Raw genomic sequence first — 21,027 nt, 5'->3', positions numbered from 1 at the left:
TTCCTTGAACAAGCTTACTGAATATCTTACAGTGAAAGTTCTATTTGGAAAAGGTGATGGAAATTATTAAGAGTAAATCTACATGAACTTCTCTCTCTTTAAACACTATTGATGGTTTTATGGATAAGCAGGGTATGCAAATCCACAACAATCTCCATTTCTACCTAATAGTAACTGGAATTTTGAAATAAATCATGTATGTCAGAACATGGCTCATGTTCACCTACAATATTCCTTGGATTCAGACATCATGCTTAATTATAGACAACATATCCACCGTGCTGAAAGAATTGAAAACTGCAAGATAAAGTTTTATTAATGTTCAAGCAGCCAAAAGAGCAAAAATTGTTGTCCAGATGTACCCAGCAGGTTTTATTGAAGGAAAATATAGTATTTACAAGAGAGTTGAATTCTTCATTTACAGAGAATTTTTAAATAAGGCGAAGGGACATGTATGGCCCAGTGGCAACAGTTCATCTTCCTTTGATTAATTATCTGACTGTTTTCTTAGTCTGTATGCCAACCCTCTACCTGGTTTATTTATATGTTCAAAAAAAGTTGTTTTGTATATTTAAGTTTCTTTTCAATATCTGAAACAGTCAACAGAGAAATTTGTCGTTGCAATAATTTTAGTTGATTAAGTATGTTAGGATCTTCTGGTGAATTCTGGAGTTCCCTTTCCTTCATTTTAATTTTTTGTTTCCTTAATATTGTAATTAGAATTTCTCTGAATATTTGCCCCTCTTTTCCAGAAATGTTAAATTTCTGGTGATACTTTTTTCATCCATCTTTCTCTTAATTGCTGTATTGTATTGTATAAAATATCCTCATATCACAGCGTTACAAGCATCCCAAACTGTTGTCAAATTGGTTCCCTTATCTAAATTATTATTAAAATAGTCTTGAAGTACCTGATTACATTCTTTAACTATCTGTGGTTTCTGCCAAACAGACTCATTCAATCTCCATTTAAAAGACTGAGGACCAAATTTAAGATGTAAAGACACTGGATTATGGTCAGCAAAAGTTTTTGGAAGAATAATAGCTTTAGCTGCTTTGTAAAGCAGATGTTTTGTAATCCAAATCGTATCAATTCTAGAAAAGGATTTGTGTCTCTCTGAAAAGAAGGTAAAGTCTTTTGTTAGTCCATTTTTACATCTCCAAACATCAACCAAACCTAAAGTTTAGGTCAGCTCAAAAAAAAGTTTGGGGCAGTTTCCCTTGTGTTTCTTTAATTCCTTTATCAGTTGATCTATCCAATTGTGGGGTTACTATCCCATTGAAGTCTCCAATTACACACCAATAGTGAAAAGAATAGGAGAGTAAATGTTCAGACAGATGTTTAAAAAAACTTGGCTTTTTCTTGATGTGAGGCGCATAATCCCAAGACAATAGATTTTATTCTCTGTAATTCAATTTGCACAATTACATACCTGCATTGATCATCAGCAAACAATAAATGTGTATGTAGTTGGGGTTTTATATACAAAACTATCCCATTAATATTTTTTTTTTGAGTTAGCAGAAATAAGTTCCAGACCCAAGATTTGTTAAATATTTTTTATCAGTCTCTTTAATATGAGTTTCTTGCAAACATATCATGGTTCACTTTTTTCAATAGCGAAATAACTTTTTTCTCTTTTGTGGGGAATTTTCCCTATTGACATTTCAGGTCAAAATCTTACAATCCATCTACTACAAAGAGGAAATTCAGGGATTCCAGCTGAGGCTCCCATCACCACAGCCTGTGTAAAACCTCTTTTTATCCTTTTCTTTCTTATCTTTATCTTTTGAAAAATAGTGTAGTTCCAATCAATTTTTTCCCAAAAAAATCTTGTGGTTTAAGGACTGAATTTAGTCTATAGCAGTGATGGTGAACCTTTTAGAGACCGAGTGCCCAAATTGCAACCCAAAATCTACTTATGTATCATCGGGTGCCAAGTGGGCATGGCCCATTGGGTGGGTGTGACCCATTGGATGGGTGTGGCCCATTGGGTGGGCATGGCTGTCGTAACGGCAGACTGGGTGGGACTAAAAATTCAATCAATCAATTCCAAATTTGCGAGATCATTTTTTTCCCCGCAAGAAGTTGAAATTGATTGATTGATTGAACCTTTTTTTTGTACACAGCAGCGGAAGCCTAAAGCGAAAAGGTTTTATAAAACACAGCTGAAGGCCTAGGACTGGGGCGACAGTGCGCATGCCTACCTGTGGCATGCATGCCATAGGTTCGCCACCATGGGTCTATACCATTGATTTCTAAAGATAAAGATAACCCCTTCCAGCTTGTCCCAGCAAAAAGAAATATTATTTTGTTTCAGGAGATCTGTCAGGAAAAAATATTCTTTGGGTTTCCTTAATATTGTAACTGGAATTTCTCTGAATATTTGCCCCTCTTTTCCAGAAATGTTCAATCTCTGGTGGTAATGTTTCTGAATTACTTTCTCTTTTATAGATTGGATCATTGGCAGTTACCATAAATGCCGGCGTATAAGGCGACGTCCGCGAGCGCTGAAATCGGCGCCAAAGACGGGGGTCGTCTTATACGCTGAGTCGTCTTATATGCCGGAAATACTGGTAGTTTCCGGCGTATAAGACGACATTCTAGGAATGCGGCCCGGCTATAAAGACGGGGGTCGTCCTATACGCCGGGTCACCTTGTACGCCGGCATTTACGGTATCTTTTGTCTGCATGTGCTGAATTTATTCTGTAAATCTTGTCTAATTCGTAATCATTTGTGTTTTAATTGCATCACTTAAATTGCGAATTTGCTCAGGAATTCCTCTGAAGCACAGAAAAATTATCTTCTGTTTCAAATCCAATAACAGTTATGTTGGTTAAGAAAGTCTTGTGTCTGTGTCATCCATTCTAATCTGTAAATGTTTAACATCTTCTTTAGTTTTTTTAACTCTGATACTAATAAATCAAATTTTTTATCGGATTTTTCATTCATCTCTTTTATTGTGTCATATAGTATAGAAAGCCTTTTCTCAATTATTTCCATTAGGAGTTTGGTGCTGGGCTCTTCCAAGTCATGTTTTAATTTATTCAGTTCCTTCTTAAAAGGCATTTTTGCAAATATCCTCTCTTGTAACCAGTTCCTGGAGCAGAAAAGCAGGCAAGAATGCATTGTTCTCTTTTCAAGGTCAGATAAGCAGTTCCAAAAGCAAAACTAAGCAGAGAAATAGTGTTGGTATACAAACTCACAGAGTAGAGGGGAAAAAAAGTTTCTAAGCTTTTAACGTAGAAAGCTGCAAATTGAATGCAAGTGCATAAGAAATAGAATAAAGTTATAAAGTCTTTTCAAGTCAATACTGTATGTAGTCTTTTTAGTAGAAGTTCAGTATAGTTAAACCAGTAACTTATTTTCTCAGTAATTTGAAAAAAAAAAAAACCTTGTTGCCGTTTTGTCTTTTCCATACAGAAAAGACACTCCTTATTTCAATATACTCCAGGGTTATTAAATTGATTAGCATCAAGGAGGAGGGAAAGTATTTAAATTCCAGCACACAGCCAGCAATTAACATGAAAAAAGTAACAAGGAAAAAAAAACAGTGCAAAGCATGAAGTTAAAATAGAGGCATCTTTGGCAAACTTACTAGGGAGAAGAAATTCACTAAATATTCACACACACTCTCTCCCCCAGCCAAGGAATGCCATCCAAGAAGCTTCACCCCTTTTCTAATCCAGGAGTGAAGTAGCTTCTGTAGCTATCAAACCAGTCATTAGTCTAGCAGAACAAAGATACGTCCACATACTGGGTGGAGCCTACCTCTGATTAATTATGTTGAATTAAACTTGCTCTTCAGTGGACCAGTGACAGCTGCTCTTTCCATTATGTTTTTAATATTGTGTGTGTACTAGTAGTAATGTGTATTAAACCTAGTATAAGTGAATAAAAATAGATTTAAAAATATTCTTCTCTTTAGGTCTCAATTACCCATCAACCGTCGGGAAGAGGTGTGCCTTGTTTGAAATGCAGAGAAAAGTGTGCTGGTTTTGATCCACATTCTTGGAGGTAAAGATTTTTACTACTTTTGCTCTTATTTTCTGTTCTCATTTAGTTTGTGTTCAAGGCAACTTGAAGGTAAATGAACAAATATTTTTTGTTCTTTAGGACAGAAACTGTGGGAGGAGATTCATATTAGTCTGTTGTGTCAACAATCTTTTTCCACGAACACATTGTATTAAAAGGTTGTGCATCTGATAAAGTGAGCTGCATGTTTTATTGATAGTATTTAAAAGTTGGAAAAGGTGACTCCTGATTATAAGTTAGCAAGAATACTGGTGGAATGCATTACTATCGAAGAAAGGGGTATTGTTGGCTTGCCTTTTCCTTTTCTATCAAATTTGCATTAGTAATTTCTATCTCAATGCTTTTGTAGGTACCGTATATGCCGGCGTATTAGGCGACCTGGCGTATAAGACGACCCCCGTCTTTATAGCTGGGCCGCATTCCTAGAACGTCGTCTTATACGCCGGAAACTACCAGTATTTCTGGCATATAAGACGACTTGGCGTATAAGATGACCCCCGTCTTTGGCGCCGATTTCAGCGCTCGCGGAAGTCGTCTTATACGCCGGCATTTACGGTAGATGGATTTGCAATGTAAAAATAGTGGCGTCAAAATTTGGCTGATTAATTCATTACTTTTCTAAAATTTTGAATTGGATGCTTGAATTCACCCTGCATTAAATGTCTTACATGTCTTCATCCTGCTCACAAATGCAGAACATGACATGTTATAACATAGACATTAAGAACATATTAATACCATGTCTACAGTTCAGATCATGCATGCCTACATTCAAATCTACTGGATTTCACTTCCATTAAGTCAAAACTAGAAAAATATACTTGGACGCATATTACCAATAAGTGCTTAGTAGAATCTCTAGTTTTTTAAAAATACCTGTATAGGTGTTTTTTTTTTCAGTATATTGAACTCTAGATCAGTGGTTCTCAACCTGTGGGTCGGGACCCCATTTGGGGTCGAACGACCATTTCATGGGGGTCTCCAATCAACACAGTCCACCATTTTTTTCCCCTTTTCCTTAGCTGTGCTACTCCCTTTTATTCTATTGGCTTTTGAAAGCCAATAGAATAGACTCTCTTGAATAGAACCTAATTCTATTGGCTTTCAAAAGCCAATAGGAATTGTCCAGGCTGTCTCTGCCCTGCTGAGCCCGCCAAAAGTCCCATTCTGCAAACGGTGCTGCACCAGTTGAGTAGTCCTCAACTTATGACCGGTTGAGTAGTCCTCAACTTACGACCAGTTGTGGGTTCGCAGCATTAAAAAGGTTGAGAACCACTGCTCTAGATAATGTAGCAGGGCTACAAAACTGCATTGTGCCCTTTGTCAATTTTCTTGATCAGTAGCATTATGCTGCTAATTTTTCATTCACTGCACTTGAATTGTTAAATTCTTTGTCTAAAGGCCAGCTTATATAATTGTGTATCTCTGACTTCTGACATTTCCAATAGTGGGTAGGAGCTCAGATAGTTCTGTCAAAGGATGCCAGGCTTTCAGCAGTGATGTCATCTTTAAAAATGCCACATTCCCTGAAGCCTTCACTCCCACGGGAATAATTTGGAAATATGCAAGTGGCCTGGGATGAAGGGGAAGACTTCTTTTTCCATCTTTTTCTTTCCTTTTTTTTGTAGTTTTTCTGTATTAAGTAGTTTTATTACTTTTATCTGTTTAGCATAATCTTTAGTAAAATTATTGGGGGGAAAACTTTTCATCCAATATGAATCATGATTCTTTTTTTTAATCAGTGAGAGTTATTTGGATACAGATTCCTTCAGATTTCATTTATAACCAACAAGAAATCATGAAAAAACAGCACCCTAAAATTTGGATTTTTTCCTTGTGAGCCCATCATTGAAAAAAGATGAGCTTCATTTCATATAAAATTATTCCCATTCCCAACCATATGTACTGAAATATGGTTTCAGTAAAGCTTCTAAAGAAACTGAAATCTAGATTAGAATCATTGGACATGTTGATTCCATTTGCAGCTAGCTGTACTGCCAATACATTATTCTTCCCATAGCAAAACACATGTTCAGCAGCACTAATGTTATGGTTATAATGAACTCAAAATAATGTTTAATGATATTACCATCTGTTAATTAAATGAACTGCCAGGTATAAAATCTGAAAAGTTATGGTCTTCTCTTTCTGATTTTGAAAAGATTTATAAAACATTGTGTGGATCTCAGTTTCTCAAATGCATGCTGAGTATTCTGTAAATTTGTTGCTGCCTAATATATGTTTTACTCTCAAACACTTTGAGATGATCATAGCTCAGAGTAGAATAGAGTAGAACAATTCAGCACCTAGGTTTAGAGTCAGCCCTCCCAAAAGGATTTCTATCTGTCTGTCTGTCTATCTATCTATCTATCTAATTTATTGGCCACACATTTTGCTACAGGGTATCTGAGAGGTCAATGATTATTATGTATATGATAATATACATAACTCTGCCCAAGGCTTGAGATAGAATAGATCTTTGAATTAATAGTTTCTTAACTATTTTTGAGATGGTATAGTTCTGTGGTCTATAACTAAATTTCCTGGAAAGCCACTGTTATGTCCTGAGCCTTGCAAGCGGGCTCGGGGCGTTGCAGGAGGTCCCGGGCAGGTGCAAGTTGCCCGGGACCAGACAGGCTGTCGCCAGTGCTTGTGCGCATGCGCAAGTGCTGGCGCGTGAAAAGTAACACATTGACCCGGGAAAGTCCTATAAAAGGAGGCTGCGAGGTGTGGGCTTTTGCCGCCATATTCCAGTGTAAGCTGAACTGAAGAATAAAGGTTTCCTGAGAACTACAACTGCTTCTCGTGTCTTACCATTTCGCGACGGACTCAACAGCCACAGTAGACAAAACAGGAACTAAAATGGACACATAGCCCTTCCATTCTAAAGCATACTCATTCATTCAATCAATCAATCATCTAGCCAGCTGTCCATCTCATCTGTGTAATGACAATATTTAAAGTAAAAGTTAACACAGTTACAATCACAACTACAACAAATAAAAATATACAACAGTTAAGAGAATTCAACAATCACTAACACAACCAGGAAACTGTTATCACTGATATTTTTTGGATTAATCATTCTGCTAAGCTATGATTTTTTAAAATTATACCTTACTGAGTATGCTGTAATTGTCCAAGTTCCTGTGAAACAGTGGTGGTGTTCACACAGCATACCAAACTGAACAAAATAAGATGCTATTTCTTCTGGGCCTCAGAAATTAGAGGGGAAAACCAGATTATTTCAGACTAGCCTAATTCCAGGACTATCTTTTTCACATAAAATCAAACCATGTCCTCTCTGGGATGTACTTCAAATCCATATTTTATGCAAGTTTAGTGGGATAGTGCCCAGAGGCAATGATTTTCTATGGTGGCCCACACCTATGTAATAGCTTCTCCCCTGAAATTAGATGACCACCATCACTGGCGATTTTCAGAAGATGGTTAAGACTGAAGTCTTTTCTTAGGTCTTTGAGAAACATTATGCTAAGTGTTTCTTCCTCCCTTATTTTTATTTCTGCTGTAAAGTTATTGGTAGTATCCTTAGTTGTTCATAGTTGTAAACACCTGGGAGTATTTGCTGATTGAGCAGTATATGAGCCAAATTAGCAAATTAAATATTCTCTGGATAAGTGTTTCTCAATTTCAGCAACTTGTGCGTAGATCTATAAGATGTATACATTTCAGTTCCCAGAATTTCCCCAGGCTGTTTAGCTTCCAAGTTCAGACAGAATCAGACAGAGGCTGCCACTTGCTATAAAATATTTAACATGGATGTTCTCAAATTAGCTTTGCCTGTATTGTGATAGATCTAAATCTAGAACTATTTAGAGCTGAGGAGTCATTCTATACCTTAACAGGTCCACCATTCCCCTATTTACATAAAAATGGAATAAAATATTTAATGATGGTAATTGTTCATGTAATCCAAAATTGGGATAAAGTATTAATGAATGAAATCTTGGTTCTTTTAGAAACAGACACCACATTGCTTCTTTATGAGGCACTAGCTATCTCTGACACTAAAAATGCAGGTTGAAAGCAACAGATTTAATTATTCAGGAAGTAAAAAAAACATGAATTCAAGAGTTGGGGGTTTGAACTATACAAATTAAGTGGGGTTTATGTTTTAATTAATGCTTCTTGTTTTTCTCATTGCATCACAAACTATTTTCCACACTGCACAATATTCTGTATTGTTTGGCTGTATATCTATTTCTTACCAGGACGAGTCTGGTCAAGTTTTACTTGTCAGACATTTTCATTGAAGTGTGAGCTTTGATACAAGCTACCTTTGGCAGCTGCTGGCTATATTAGAAAAATAAAAATTGATTTCTGAGTACTACAGAGGGTGTGGCAGTGAAATGCAAAGATGACATTTAATTTGGGGGAATGATTAATGAAATAACATGATAAACCTAGCAGAGGCTCAGTATACATACTATTTCTCTCAATGAAAAAAATCAGTGTTGAATTACTGTGTTTTGCCTCCAAATTTTTAGCTGTGGCCCAAAGTAACCTTCCCTATTTTAGAAATCAGCATCAAGCACTTTTCTTTGGCTTTATTTAGGATTTCCCATTCACCTGTTAGGATTTGGAAATCTTGTTCATACTGTTGAAAAATATAAACTCTGACAACTTGAGTGAATACATTTTTGCCAAGTATTCTTCAAAGCCAAAACAGATCCGAAGTAGCCCTCCTACTACTGGGCAGTCCTTGGCAGCCAATTTCAGGGACTAGGAATAGTGCCTTAACCTGTGACAGCTGCAAAAAACAAAAATACATATCCTGTTGCTTTATGATGAATACAATTCTATATCATTATTTCTCACACTTCCATTTAGGATAAGGACCTGATTTGTATAGCATTTTAATACTGGAATGTTCACTATGTGGACACTCCACTTAAGCCCCATTTGCCTTTATCAATGTTAGCTGAAAGCATAGGATTCTGTGTAGGCCAATGTTTATCAACCTTAGTAATTTTAAGATGTGTGGACTTCAACTCCCAGAATTCCCTAGCTGGCATGATCTGATGTAGACATTAAGACTGCAAGAAGGGCTCATTCATACCAATCTATTTTTATAATTGGAAACAAGAAACTCACCCATTTTATTTATTTAATTAGAATGCTACAAAATTCTACATTTCCATATTTCCTGTGTGCCACTGAGCGTTTAATAGAGGTACTGAACTTTAATCACTGAATGCTTTCCACTATGTAAATCTCAGAGCTTCTGTCATTGAAGGCTCTTTCTCTAAGGTTTCGACAGTGTGGCTTTTTATAGTCTTATGTTCTACACCATTGCAAATTCTGTTCATCCTCATTACAGATTTTTCCTTCTGGATAGCATTTGACCAGAAAGATCTTTTGTTCTATGTCACAATCCATTTTGATTTATAACCTTGGCTGTTTATTCTAAGGTTCACCCTTGAGCCACCAAAAGAGCACATACCTGTAAGGGCTTATATCAAAATATGACCTCATTTGTCTCCCACAGGAAAATATGCAAGTCATGCAAATGCAGCCAGGAAGATCACAGCCTGAGTTCTGATGCAGAAGATGATCGGAAAATTGGCCGCTTGCTTGCTGATTCAAAATATTCTTCACTCACTGCTCGGGTAAAAGGAGGCGATGGAATCCGCATCTATAAAAGGAACCGCATGATTATCACTAATCCTATAGTATCTCGGAAAGATCCAACTTTTGACACTGTTACGTATGAATGGGCTCCACCTGGATTGACTCAGAAACTGGTAAGAAAATGTGCCCAAGGCTGGGAAGAGAATGTGAGGCCTTTCAGATAGAGTAAAGGGTTAGTAAAGAACAAGGCTGCATAGCCACTAGGCAGTCCATACACTTCAAAGAGATGGTGCCAGAAGGCAGATAGGGAGTTACTGCTCTCTGTCATCAAAGAGCTCCCTGCATTTTTCTGTTTCTCCACCAAATTTGGGAAGGCCACAAAAAAGAAAAGCTAACATTGGCTCTGCCTTTCCCAACAGGCTAAATTTGTATGGTTGATGAAGTTTCGTTCACATGACATCCTTAACCAGCTAAACCAAGTCAAACTGAATGCCTAGCAGCTGCACTTGTGCTATATGCTAAACCTTAGTTCCTTTTCTTCTTTTTCCTTAGTTCCTTTTGCTTGGAATGTTAAGTGAATCCAGCTTGCTTCATTAAGATCCAGTATATTATACAAGCCTAGGAATTGGGTTAATTCAATAACCAAGCTAAATTTGTTATGCAAACATGGCCATTTTGGAAGAAAAATGGTATTTAGTATCATATAATTAGGACTTTTCAAAGACCCAAATATGTTTGCATTGAAATTAAATAGTTTTTCCAAAGGAATGCATTATTAATATCACTAAAGCCAAGTAAAACCAAACATATTTCAGTGTGGTAAATATCCCTATTCTTTAGGAAAGCTTCTTTAGACAATATAAACTTACAGTAAAATAAACTTGTTATTGAAGAATAAAAAAGTAAAAATAGTTGGCAACATAGTTTTCTGAAGAAAAATGATTCATGCAGATTGTTCACCTGTTTGAAAACACCAATTAATGTGTTTAGTTACAGAGTTATATTTATATGAAAACTGAAGTCAGTGGTTTATTTTTTATTTATTTTCTTCAAACACAAACACTAAAAAGCACAAAAACTCTTTTTCCTCCACTTTCACACAAATAAGTTGAACCATAGATTTTACAATCTCATCCTTGTGTCCATGCAAATTAAGTCTGAACTTGCCCTTACATCTGCCTAAAGTCTTCCTAAGGACCTGAAAGAGGGATTATATTACACATCATATTGTGCTGACTAGATTAAATAACTCTAAAATGGCAGTACTTGGCCTTTATTATTACAAAGCCCATTGTGCTCACAGTAAGCAGCAGTAGACTGGAACAAAGATAAACATCTACTGCAGTGATATCTAGTAACCAGTGCCTTGTAATTTGTAGAACAAAGAAAATGCTTTGTATTATATTTACAGTCTGTAAATTAGACAGCACAGTGCAAGCCTGGTCACCTTTATGCCTTTATGAGAATTATACCCACAAAATGGAAATTATGCTAAGGCTGATAACTTTTCTCCCAATTATTATTATTAAAGTGCAATACCTGCCAGTTTAGCTATAGAACTATGCTTACTAAATTCCAATGCCTCTTTCCATTGCCTCCATCTTTATGTTATATCTTTGTAGCATTTTATATTAATATTATTATATTAAATTGGGCACTATAGGAAGATACTTGTGACTGATTCTTGTTTCTTACAAGGAGAAGCTGGTACACCTAGGTCAGGGGTAGGCAACCTAGGCTATTTTATGACTCATGGACTTCAACTCCCAGAATTCCTGAGCCAGCATGGCTCAGCTTGGAAACCTCTCCCTTTCCCTCAGCATGGCCGGCTCAGGAATTCTGGGAGTTGAAGTCCACAAGTCATAAAAGCACCAAGGTTGCCTACCCCTGACCTAGGTGAATACCATTTCAAAGCAGGTCTATTGGACCATTCAGGACTCCTTATCAAACAGCTTCTTTAAGCAATAAAAAATGAAGTCTAAAATCCAAATCTAGCAAACTACATGGATTGGCCTACTTTAAATTTATTTTGGATTTCAAAATGTCCTATCTCAAAGGATAAGGAACAGTGGGAACTTAGCTTCCTTGGGCTCTTAAGACCTGTGGTCTTTATGATTTTTGCTTGAATGAACAATATGATTTAGAACTAAAGCATGATATTTTGTTTAGTCATCAATTTGAGATCAGGGGACACAATTTATCCATGACCAGTTTTCTTATGTGGGTAAAATAGTATCAATGTAGTACCAATGTAGTGAGATGGCAATCACTGAACAACACCTTATATAAGAAAGATTATTCTAGAGTTGCTTTGGATGACCTTATAAAATTACAGCTCATCTCAACTCTGCATGTTCATTGTCACTGGAAAGGAATGAAACTGGGATTCTTGAGATATCTGTCAGCCTCTGGTAGCATGTCCTCATCCCAAGTATTTCCACTACACTTGGGGAGGGAAAAGGATGTGATTGCATTGTGAAATTCGACCAAGATTTAACTAATGTAATTGGGGGGGGGCTCTGTACTACATGAAATAAGTTGAAATATATGAATATTAAGTCATTTGACAATACTGTAGAACATTCATAATTGCCTTATTACCTATTTAATAATATTGATCTTGCCTTGTTCACGCCATAGGTCATGAAACTATATGTACAATGTTGATACAAAACAACAGAAAACAATTCTTTGTACCTTGGAGTAATGATCTTAAATGCCTGTATACTTATTTGTGGGCATCCAATTTAAACAGAGTAGTGGTGATACAGTTAGAGACAATTGGAAAATTTAATGTAAGGCTTCAACTTTTGTTATCTACTGGCATAATTCTGGCGTGCATTTTCAAACCTGGTTATGTGTATTTCCTAAAAAGCATAAAATCTTGTGCCTGATTCAGAATAAAATTAAAAAACAAAATAGTTAATGTCCAGCACAAAAGCTGTCTGTTTACAATAATGAGACCCATGTCATTTAGCTACAAGGCTTTCTTTTGAAATTAAAAAGAGAATATTTAGAATTCATTTGAAACTGGTCTATATAAACTACTGCAACAGTCACTTTTCAGAATGCTATATTGGCCACTACAGAGTGCCAAGGCAGCATTACATATCTGTTACATATTCAATTACTGCTTTGTTTCTTTTCTTTCTTTCTGGTAGCAAACAAATGTTTTTCAAATTCTATAGGTTGCTGCCTTTATATTTCTTGGTGTTCTCCTATCCTTTTACTAATCAGACCTGACCACCTTAGTTTTCATTCTTCACTACCAAGCCTAAATTCAATCTTCCAGATGCAACTCACTTTCTGATCATTGGAACAGTGTATTCCCAGTAGCTGTTGGTGTGTTTTTTTAAAAGACTTCCATAAAGTTTCTGTATCTCTAGAATGCATTTCCATGCATCAGCATTTTGTGAGAATTTTAATTGTCTCATGTTTATTATAAACATTTTTCTCATATCTTTCTTCCCTTATAATAGTAGGTTCATTGTTGAATAGACTGATTTGGGGAGGGGATTGGTTTTTTATGTTGCAAATTTCATGTGAGTGAACTTCAACAATTAAGTAACAACTGCAGTTGTTATAGACATTCATGAAACTTTTCATTCTCAAGGCTTCATTGAATTACATAGCTATAGGTAATACTTCGTAAGAAGATAGCATACAGTAGTCTTGGTTCTTAACAGAGCAAGAAATAACATTTTTTTTTTAAATTTCATAGCAATGAAAAATGGAGGTGGGAGGAAGACAATTTTTTTCCCATTATTCCCAACTTGCTGTCTTTCAGTTATTTTGGATTTTTATTCTTGGCTTGGGAGCGTGAGAATTAACATCCAACTTGCTTGAAGATCATCAGACCGGGAAACTCTCTGTCTTCCATACCATCAAAGGGAAGCTTAACAGGACAAGTATTCCTTTCCATGTCATAAGTCAATTTACTAGAAATCCCTTTTTAATTATTAAGAGAGAAGCTGCCTTTTGCTACTGAGTGTTCTCCAGATTTGTTGGACCATGACTCTTATAAGTTCTGTCTCATAAATATTCTAGCTAGGAAATATGGGAATCTAGTTGAACATCTGGAAGGCACCAGGATGGGAAAGACTGCCCTAGGTAGTAATTAATATATGTATAAGGAAGGCAGTATTGAGAATGTAAACACAAAATAAACAGGCATAAATTAGGAAACAAAGGTTGCATTTATAAAAATTAATGTCTAAATGACAGGGACATTAAAACAAATAACCCAAAAAGTGACTAAAATAGTTTACTTTTCAGGTATCATTTTTGCCTTTTTGTCATTCTTGTCTACAACCTTTCAGTGAAAGATATTGTTTAATGAATTAGTATAGCAGAAGAAATTTGTTTTTACCATAGAATGATTTTACAACCTATAAAGTAGTTCTTGGTTTGAGTATCTAGCAAAGCAGTGCAATATGAGTATATTCAAAAGTAAATCCTATATTTTATGGTGCACAAAGTCAACTAAATCTGTGTAGGAATTCAGCCTACAGCACATAGATTTAAAGGTAATAAATCAGTGTTAGAATACATTTGCAAGTATATTTGCAAGTATAATACTTGGAAATAGAAATCTGTACAAGTTCTGTAATATATTGTGCAGCCAAAGCGAAAGTGACAAGAGTAGATAAACTATAAGGTTTCTGTATGAACTGTGTTACAAGTCAAGTAATTGATATTCCAAGCTGAAGAAAAATATGTTCAATAAAAGAGAACTGTTTGTTCATGCATGAGGAAGCCAACGTTTAAGAAGAAAAATATGTTTTATGTTCCATATTTTCAGTAGGATTCAAGTGCGATGCAAGTTAGTATAAAAATCAACAGACTTGCACATCCCTTTTCCAAGTTGTAGCTACTGTACTTGGATCAAATAATTGGTCTTAGGAGTTATAATATGTTGTTTTTGTCATATAGCCCAGGGTTTTTCAAATTGTTTCATGGAATTCTGAATAGTACAAGAACTTGATGGGATTCTATGAGAAACTGAGAGCAAACGTTTAAAAAGTTTACTCAAACCTTTCCAATTTTCAATTGCTAAAGTTTTGTCTCTTCATGAGGCAATTCAGGAATTTTTGTCTTTTTGCTAAAAGATTCCATGGCTTGAAAAAAGTGTGAAAAATTTTGGTTTAGCCTATTAATAGTTGATTACATAGAAATCTTACATAAAGAAAACTTCCTAAACAGCATTCTAGTGAAACATGCTTTATAAGTATTCCAATTAAAATATGTTTATAACATTTTCCAATTGGCAGAAAACAGACATTCACTATTCAAATATGGATTAGAATATTAAGTTTGACTAAATATTGAAAGGAAAGACTAAATATTTTGCTTGGTATGATGATTCCTTCCTCTAGTGAAGGAAAGAGATGAAGTATTATTGCCCCAGTGAGTATTTATTCCTCATTGCTAAAAGTAGCAAATAGCACAATGAGCCTGCTAGCAGTGATTTGTATTAGACAGTGTTAGATCTTGATGGGAAGGTAAGTCTTCAATAGAAATGGTGTGTGGTGTGCATGTGCGTTTGCTTGCAGGCTATAGGATTTCACACAACCTAAAATGGCTAGATTATAATTTGTTCTAGTGAGTTTCATTCAGGAATGATATGTTTGATTTGCCAACATCTGTTTAAAAATTTCCTACTGAGGCAGTTAACAGCTAAAACAATACAGTTAGTTATTTGTGGCCTTAATAGTTTAGAGAAAACTTTGTCCAGATTTGTGGAGGCCTTATCCAGATTAACTTGACTAATTTCAGAATTTCTAATTATTGCAGAACATTCTGGGAGATTGTTCCTATGTAGCTATCAATCCCTGTGAACTTCCCAACATTTTCCAAAACTGTAGGAGTGAAAATATCCAGATATTGTTAAATTATAGTGCCCAATAACTTCATGAGCTATGCTAACCATACTAGCTAACAGGCAATCAGCTTTCTACCTTGGTGTAGTGCACATTGTAAAGCTACAGAGCTAGTAAGGATCAAATTGTCAATAAAAATAACTTTTCATTAGTATAATCTTCTGATTAAACAACAGTGGAAAAGTTTTTGCCTATAGTCACAATCATTAAGTTTGTAACTGGACAGTTACAGTATGTAAGTGGACAGACGTACAGAACCTGCTGACTCCGAACCAAGGTTTACAAAGTATCATGGCTGGACTTGCACACTATGATAAGCTGAAAGCACTCAAGTTGTCATGGTTTTCATTTTCTGTGAACCCAGTCTAAATACGTATGCAGTTTCTCCAAAATTTCAAAATTTTAAAACTAAATCTAACTATAGTAGTATTTTTTATTTTATTTTTATTTTATTCTAGAGCAGTGATGGCAAACCTTTTAGAGACCGAGTGCCCAAATTGCAACCCAAAACCCACTTATGCATCATCAGGTGCCAGGTGGACATGGCCCATTGGGTGGGTGTGGCTTCAGTGGTAACAGCAGACTGGGTGGGACTAAAAAGTTCAATCAATCAATTCCAACTTTGCAAGATCTTTTTTTTCCCCAAGTGAAGTTGAAATTGATTGATTGAATCTTTTTTTTTTTTTTTTTGCACACAGCGGCGGAGGCCTAAAGCGAAAAGATTTTATAAAACCCAGCTGAAGGCCTAGGACTGGGGCAACAGTGCACGTGCCCACAGAGAGGGCTCTGCGTGCCCCCTGTGGCACGCGTGCTATAAGTTCACCACCACGGTTCTAGAGACTTCATTTATAGGGGAATTATAGTGGAGGTAGGCATATCCTTTTCATACTAAACCTCAAAAGCTTTGTTCCATACAATTCTAGGCAGAACCACACAGTTTCAATTGTAGTTGAAACTGCTGGAAAAAGCACTCAGTGTTTATGCACAGGTAGTACTGAGTTGCATGGGAACACTTTTTAAACATTATATCAAACGCACTAAAGAAATTGTGGGGGTTTTATTACAACATTGCTTTAAAGCTGACTAGCATGCCCCGTGTATCATGGAGACAGTGGATGGCATGCTGGTACTACCTTGGATATATAACCCCTGCTGTATGTCAGAGAAAGTGTGTCTTCTAAGCTTGTGACAGATGCTGTGCCAAACAGGGACATGTCCATCAATTTTATTGTCAGCATCAAGGTCAGATACCACAGGTGGGAGGGGAAAGGGGAGGAATCTCCCTAATTTGGCTTTCTTTCTTTCATTACTATGTTGGCCCTGAAAGTGCTCCCTGAACTCCTACTCTAAACTAGTATTTCTTATCAAAGGCCTCCAGTAATGCTTTAAGCCAGAGGTCTCCAGCCTTTTGGGCACCAGGGACCAGTTCCATGGAGAGAGGTTTTTCCATAGACCGGAGGTGGCTTGGTTTTGTGTGCTGCCTGCATCTCAAGGATGGGGCTTTGCTTGTTTGTGCGGACCGGTTGCTGGCATGCCGCAGCCCAGAACTGATCCATGGACTGGGGGTTGGGGACCCTTGCTTTAAGCGTGTGTGTGTGTGTGTGTGTGTGTGTGTGTGTGTGTCCCTTTCCATTCAGTGTCGATTCCTGATGACTGCCTGGACCAGTTCCTGTAATTTTCTTAGCAATATTGTCTGGGAAGTGACTTGCCATTGCTTCCATACTCTAGGGCTGAGAGAGAGAAAGTGGCTCAAGGTCATCCAGTTGATTTTATACCTATGGACTAGAACTCATAGTCTCCTTGTTTCCAGCCTGGTGCCTTAACTTCTCTCTAAGCAAGACCTGGCTACATCTGACCCTTTGGCTCTCATTGTCTGGCTCACATGAGGTCAATTGGAAATTAGAAATCAAATGCAAATAAGTTCACCCCAGAGGTAGGAGAAGATACATTGAGTCCAACTCTGTGCAGTCACTCTGTTCCTTCAGTCAGCTGGCGGCCACAGAAAGATGAAGAAAGAAAGCACTTTTCTGCACTTATGCAATGCTCACCCCTCTCCTGAAGCAGCCTGAGAAATTGAGGTGACTGAGAACCTCAAATCAGACTACATTGGTTCATCCTTCCACAACAGTCCTAGTTTCTCATGTGGCCCCTAGGAAAAATGAATTGCCCATCCCTGCTCTAAGCTGGTAGATTCAGGTTTTCTGCATTGAAATCCATCACTCTTTCCTATTAACTCTTACCAGATATAGTGAACAAAAATTGCTTCCTTATCCATATTGAACTCTTCCACAATTATTTTTGTTGATGTAGCTGTATGCAGTAGTGTGCATGTTGTACTGCTATCTGGGCAGCAGATCTCTGGTTTAAAGGCTTCAAATCCACATATAGTGAAACCTCAAGCAAGTATTGGTTTATATTAAAAAATCTTTCTATAGTTCATTGACAATTGCTGACCAAGATGGAAATAAATTGAATTAATACATCTGGAAGCCTTTCTTCTAAAAACACTGGCTAGCCAACTGGCTGCCTCCGAATAATTTGCACTGCAAAAACAGAAATGTCCCTGTTTTTTCAATCCTGATCCATCAGCTGTGCCAACAATAGCTTCTCCTAAATGTTAATTTAGAATTAATCACCCTGTTATCTCTTTGAATTAATCTGCAGTGTCATTCAGTTGTTGCTACTGAATGCCAGGTCACACTGTAATAAGACATCTCTCATCTGTAATTTCATCACGGATGAGGGCTGACTTGGCATGTACTACTGATGTCTCACTGGGTTCAGAAAGGGATGTTCCCCTCTTATAAATGTACCTGGGCTTCAGGTGCGGCATCAATCAAGACTCCAGATTAGCAATAGGGTTACCATCTGGGAATGGTTCTCAGAGATATTATTTCACAGGTCACCAGATGTGAGACGTAATTTATTAAGCTGGACTCTAGGGATCAGTTGAGATTGGTGCTAGTAGCCTTTCTGCTACATAGTGACTTCTCTGATTGAGCTCCTTGACTCCACTTCTGGGTTGTCCATAGAGTTTCTCAGGCTTATGGTTCTAGAAGACTTCAGTATGGCGTCTGTAGGTCTAAGGCAGGGTTCTTCAAACTTGTCCCTTTTATGACTTGTGGACTTCAACTCCCAGAATTCCTCAGCGAGCGTGCCTGATAAGGAATTCTGGGAGTTGAAGTCCACAAGTCATAAAAGGGCCAAGTTTGAAGAACCCTGGTCTAAGGCTACTGAGGAGTTCATGACCACCATGGACCTGTCCTAGGTCATTTAGGGCCTGACTCATGACAGTGGTCACACACCTGATCTGGTTCTCTTGTTCAAGTGATGGTAAGATAATCTAGAATTGGGGGAGCTATCTGTGCCTCTGCTGATAAGGTCAGGCTACTCTCTGGTAGCCATGAGATTGTCTGGCACTGCACCTCACGGCAGAGAGGTGGGATCTTTTCAATTGCTCCACCCTAAGCAACTGATGGACACAGATGGGTTCCAAGAAAAGTGGGGGTTGTTTCTGATGATCTGTAACATGGTGCAGCCAAGGTTAGTTGATACCCACTCTGAAATGGGAAAGTGGCCATGGTTTTGGATTAGTTCATGCCAATGCAGTTTTTTCTTTTCCATGGATCTCAACAATTCCCAGAAAATGAGGGAAATGAAAAGGGTTATAAGACAGTTAGAACAATGCTGGTGGTCAACAAGGAGTGAACTTGACTAAACTAGTCTACTCTATGACAGTAAGGGTGACAAAATGTCAATATCTCTTCATCGTTATTTCAGCCACCTTAGATAAAGAGGTTCATCTATAGATTCACACAGAAGAAAAAGCAGGACATCTGATAAAATTATTCACTCTCAATTGGACACCAGTCTTGGTGCAAGTCCTATGGACATTTATGGAGCATTGCCTTGTTTGTTATCTGGGAGGATTGTTGGGCTGATAAAATGGACCAGTCCTCATGACTGTGCATTTAGCCATCTGTTTATGATGTTGAGATCCATGTCCCTCCTGGTTGATAAAGGCCTCTCAGGAGATGACATTCAAGTGGATCCTAGCTTTGAGGAGAGGGGGTTGTTCCTCTGCCTCTCAAGGAAACAGTGATTCACATATACCTCCAGAAGCCCTCACTGGCTCCAGCTGTATTCAACAACTTTGATCCAATATTCACCCTTCCCATTTTAGGGAAGGTTGTTGAGAAGGTGGTCATGCAACAGCTTCAAAGGATCCTGGATGAAGCAGATTATCTGGACTCCTTTCAATCAGGTTTCAGACTTGCACGCACATGCACATACACCAAACATATACATGTGATTAGATTAATGGTAAGGCCACACTTGGAATAGTAAGGCCACACTTGGAATACTGCATCCAGTTTTGGTCACCACGATGTAAAAAAGATGCTGAGACTCTAGAAAGAGTACAGAGAAGAGCAACAAAGATGATTAGGGGACTGGAGGCTAAAACATATAAGGAACAGTTGCTGGAATTGGGTATGTCTAGTTTAACGAAGAGAAGGACGAGGGGGGGACATGATAGCGATGTTCCAATATCTCAGGGGCTGCCACAAAGAAGAGGGAGTCAAGCTATTTTCCAAGGTGCCTGAAGGCAGGACAAGAAGCAATGGGTGGAAACTAATCAAGGAGAGAAGCAACCTAGAACCAAGGAGAAACTTCCTGACAGAACAATTAACCAGTGGAACAACCTGCCTCCAGAAGCGGTGAATGCTCCAACACTGGAAGTTTTTAAGAAGAGACTGGACAGCCATTTATCTGAAATGGTGTAGGGTTCCTGCCTGAGTAGGGAGTTGGACTTGATGCCCTCCAAGGTCCCTTCCAACTTTACTACTACTACTACTACTACTACTACTACTACTACTATTATTATTATTATTATTAACTTAAATGTTGCTGGCCCTCAGGAAGTCTCTTAAGACTTGGAGATCCAACGATGCTGGTTGGTTGCACTGTTAGTAATTTATTGTTTTAATTAACTGCTTTAATTGGTTTAAATGGGATTTATTTTGCTTTATTCCTAATTGTTGTTTTAATTATATAAGCCATTCAAAATCACTTAGGTAAGATGGGTGGCGATATAAATAACCAACTAAATAACTCATGTTTATTGATAAACTGTTCTTGTCGTTATAGAAAAAGAATATCCAAATAAAATATTAATGTTATCTGTTTCTCTTATAGCACTGGACTGAATACTTGAATTAAAAATAATAATTGTCCTTTATTGTTGGTGACCATCAAGATTTTCCATTAATTTGCATTAAAAAAGGAAGGTGTTGGGGAAGCAAAGATGAAGTAGCCTTTTCTAATTTAACACTCTTTAGATGTGTTGGGACTTCATTTCCCAGAATTCTCAGGCTTCAAGGGAAGCCAAGTTGGTGTATATTGGTTCTTTTTCTAAGACAGACCAAGAAACATTTTAGATACTATACAAGCTCGATATTGTTTCTACTTTTCCTTAAGTATTAAGTGAGAACCATTAATATCTCACCAGTATTATTTGT

General features: G+C 37.3%; 1 protein-coding gene across 1 annotated transcript in view; it reads left to right on the top strand.

Annotated features, from left to right (window-relative positions):
- Nucleotides 1-21,027, top strand: part of LMCD1 (LIM and cysteine rich domains 1) — a 75,744-nt gene that overhangs the window by 38,442 nt on the left and 16,275 nt on the right. Inside the window, exons 2-3 of the mRNA XM_039348916.1 lie at nucleotides 3,931-4,019; nucleotides 9,547-9,802. Of these exons, the coding sequence (XP_039204850.1) occupies nucleotides 3,931-4,019; nucleotides 9,547-9,802 (345 nt within the window). The remainder of the gene's footprint in view (nucleotides 1-3,930; nucleotides 4,020-9,546; nucleotides 9,803-21,027) is intronic.

Source organism: Crotalus tigris, unplaced genomic scaffold (genome assembly GCF_016545835.1).
Source record: "Crotalus tigris isolate CLP2741 ecotype Arizona unplaced genomic scaffold, ASM1654583v1 scf7180000018202.2534663867:1097284, whole genome shotgun sequence".
In the NCBI taxonomy this organism is placed as follows: Eukaryota; Metazoa; Chordata; class Lepidosauria; order Squamata; family Viperidae; genus Crotalus; species Crotalus tigris.
This window is presented reverse-complemented; position numbering and strand designations above follow the sequence as displayed.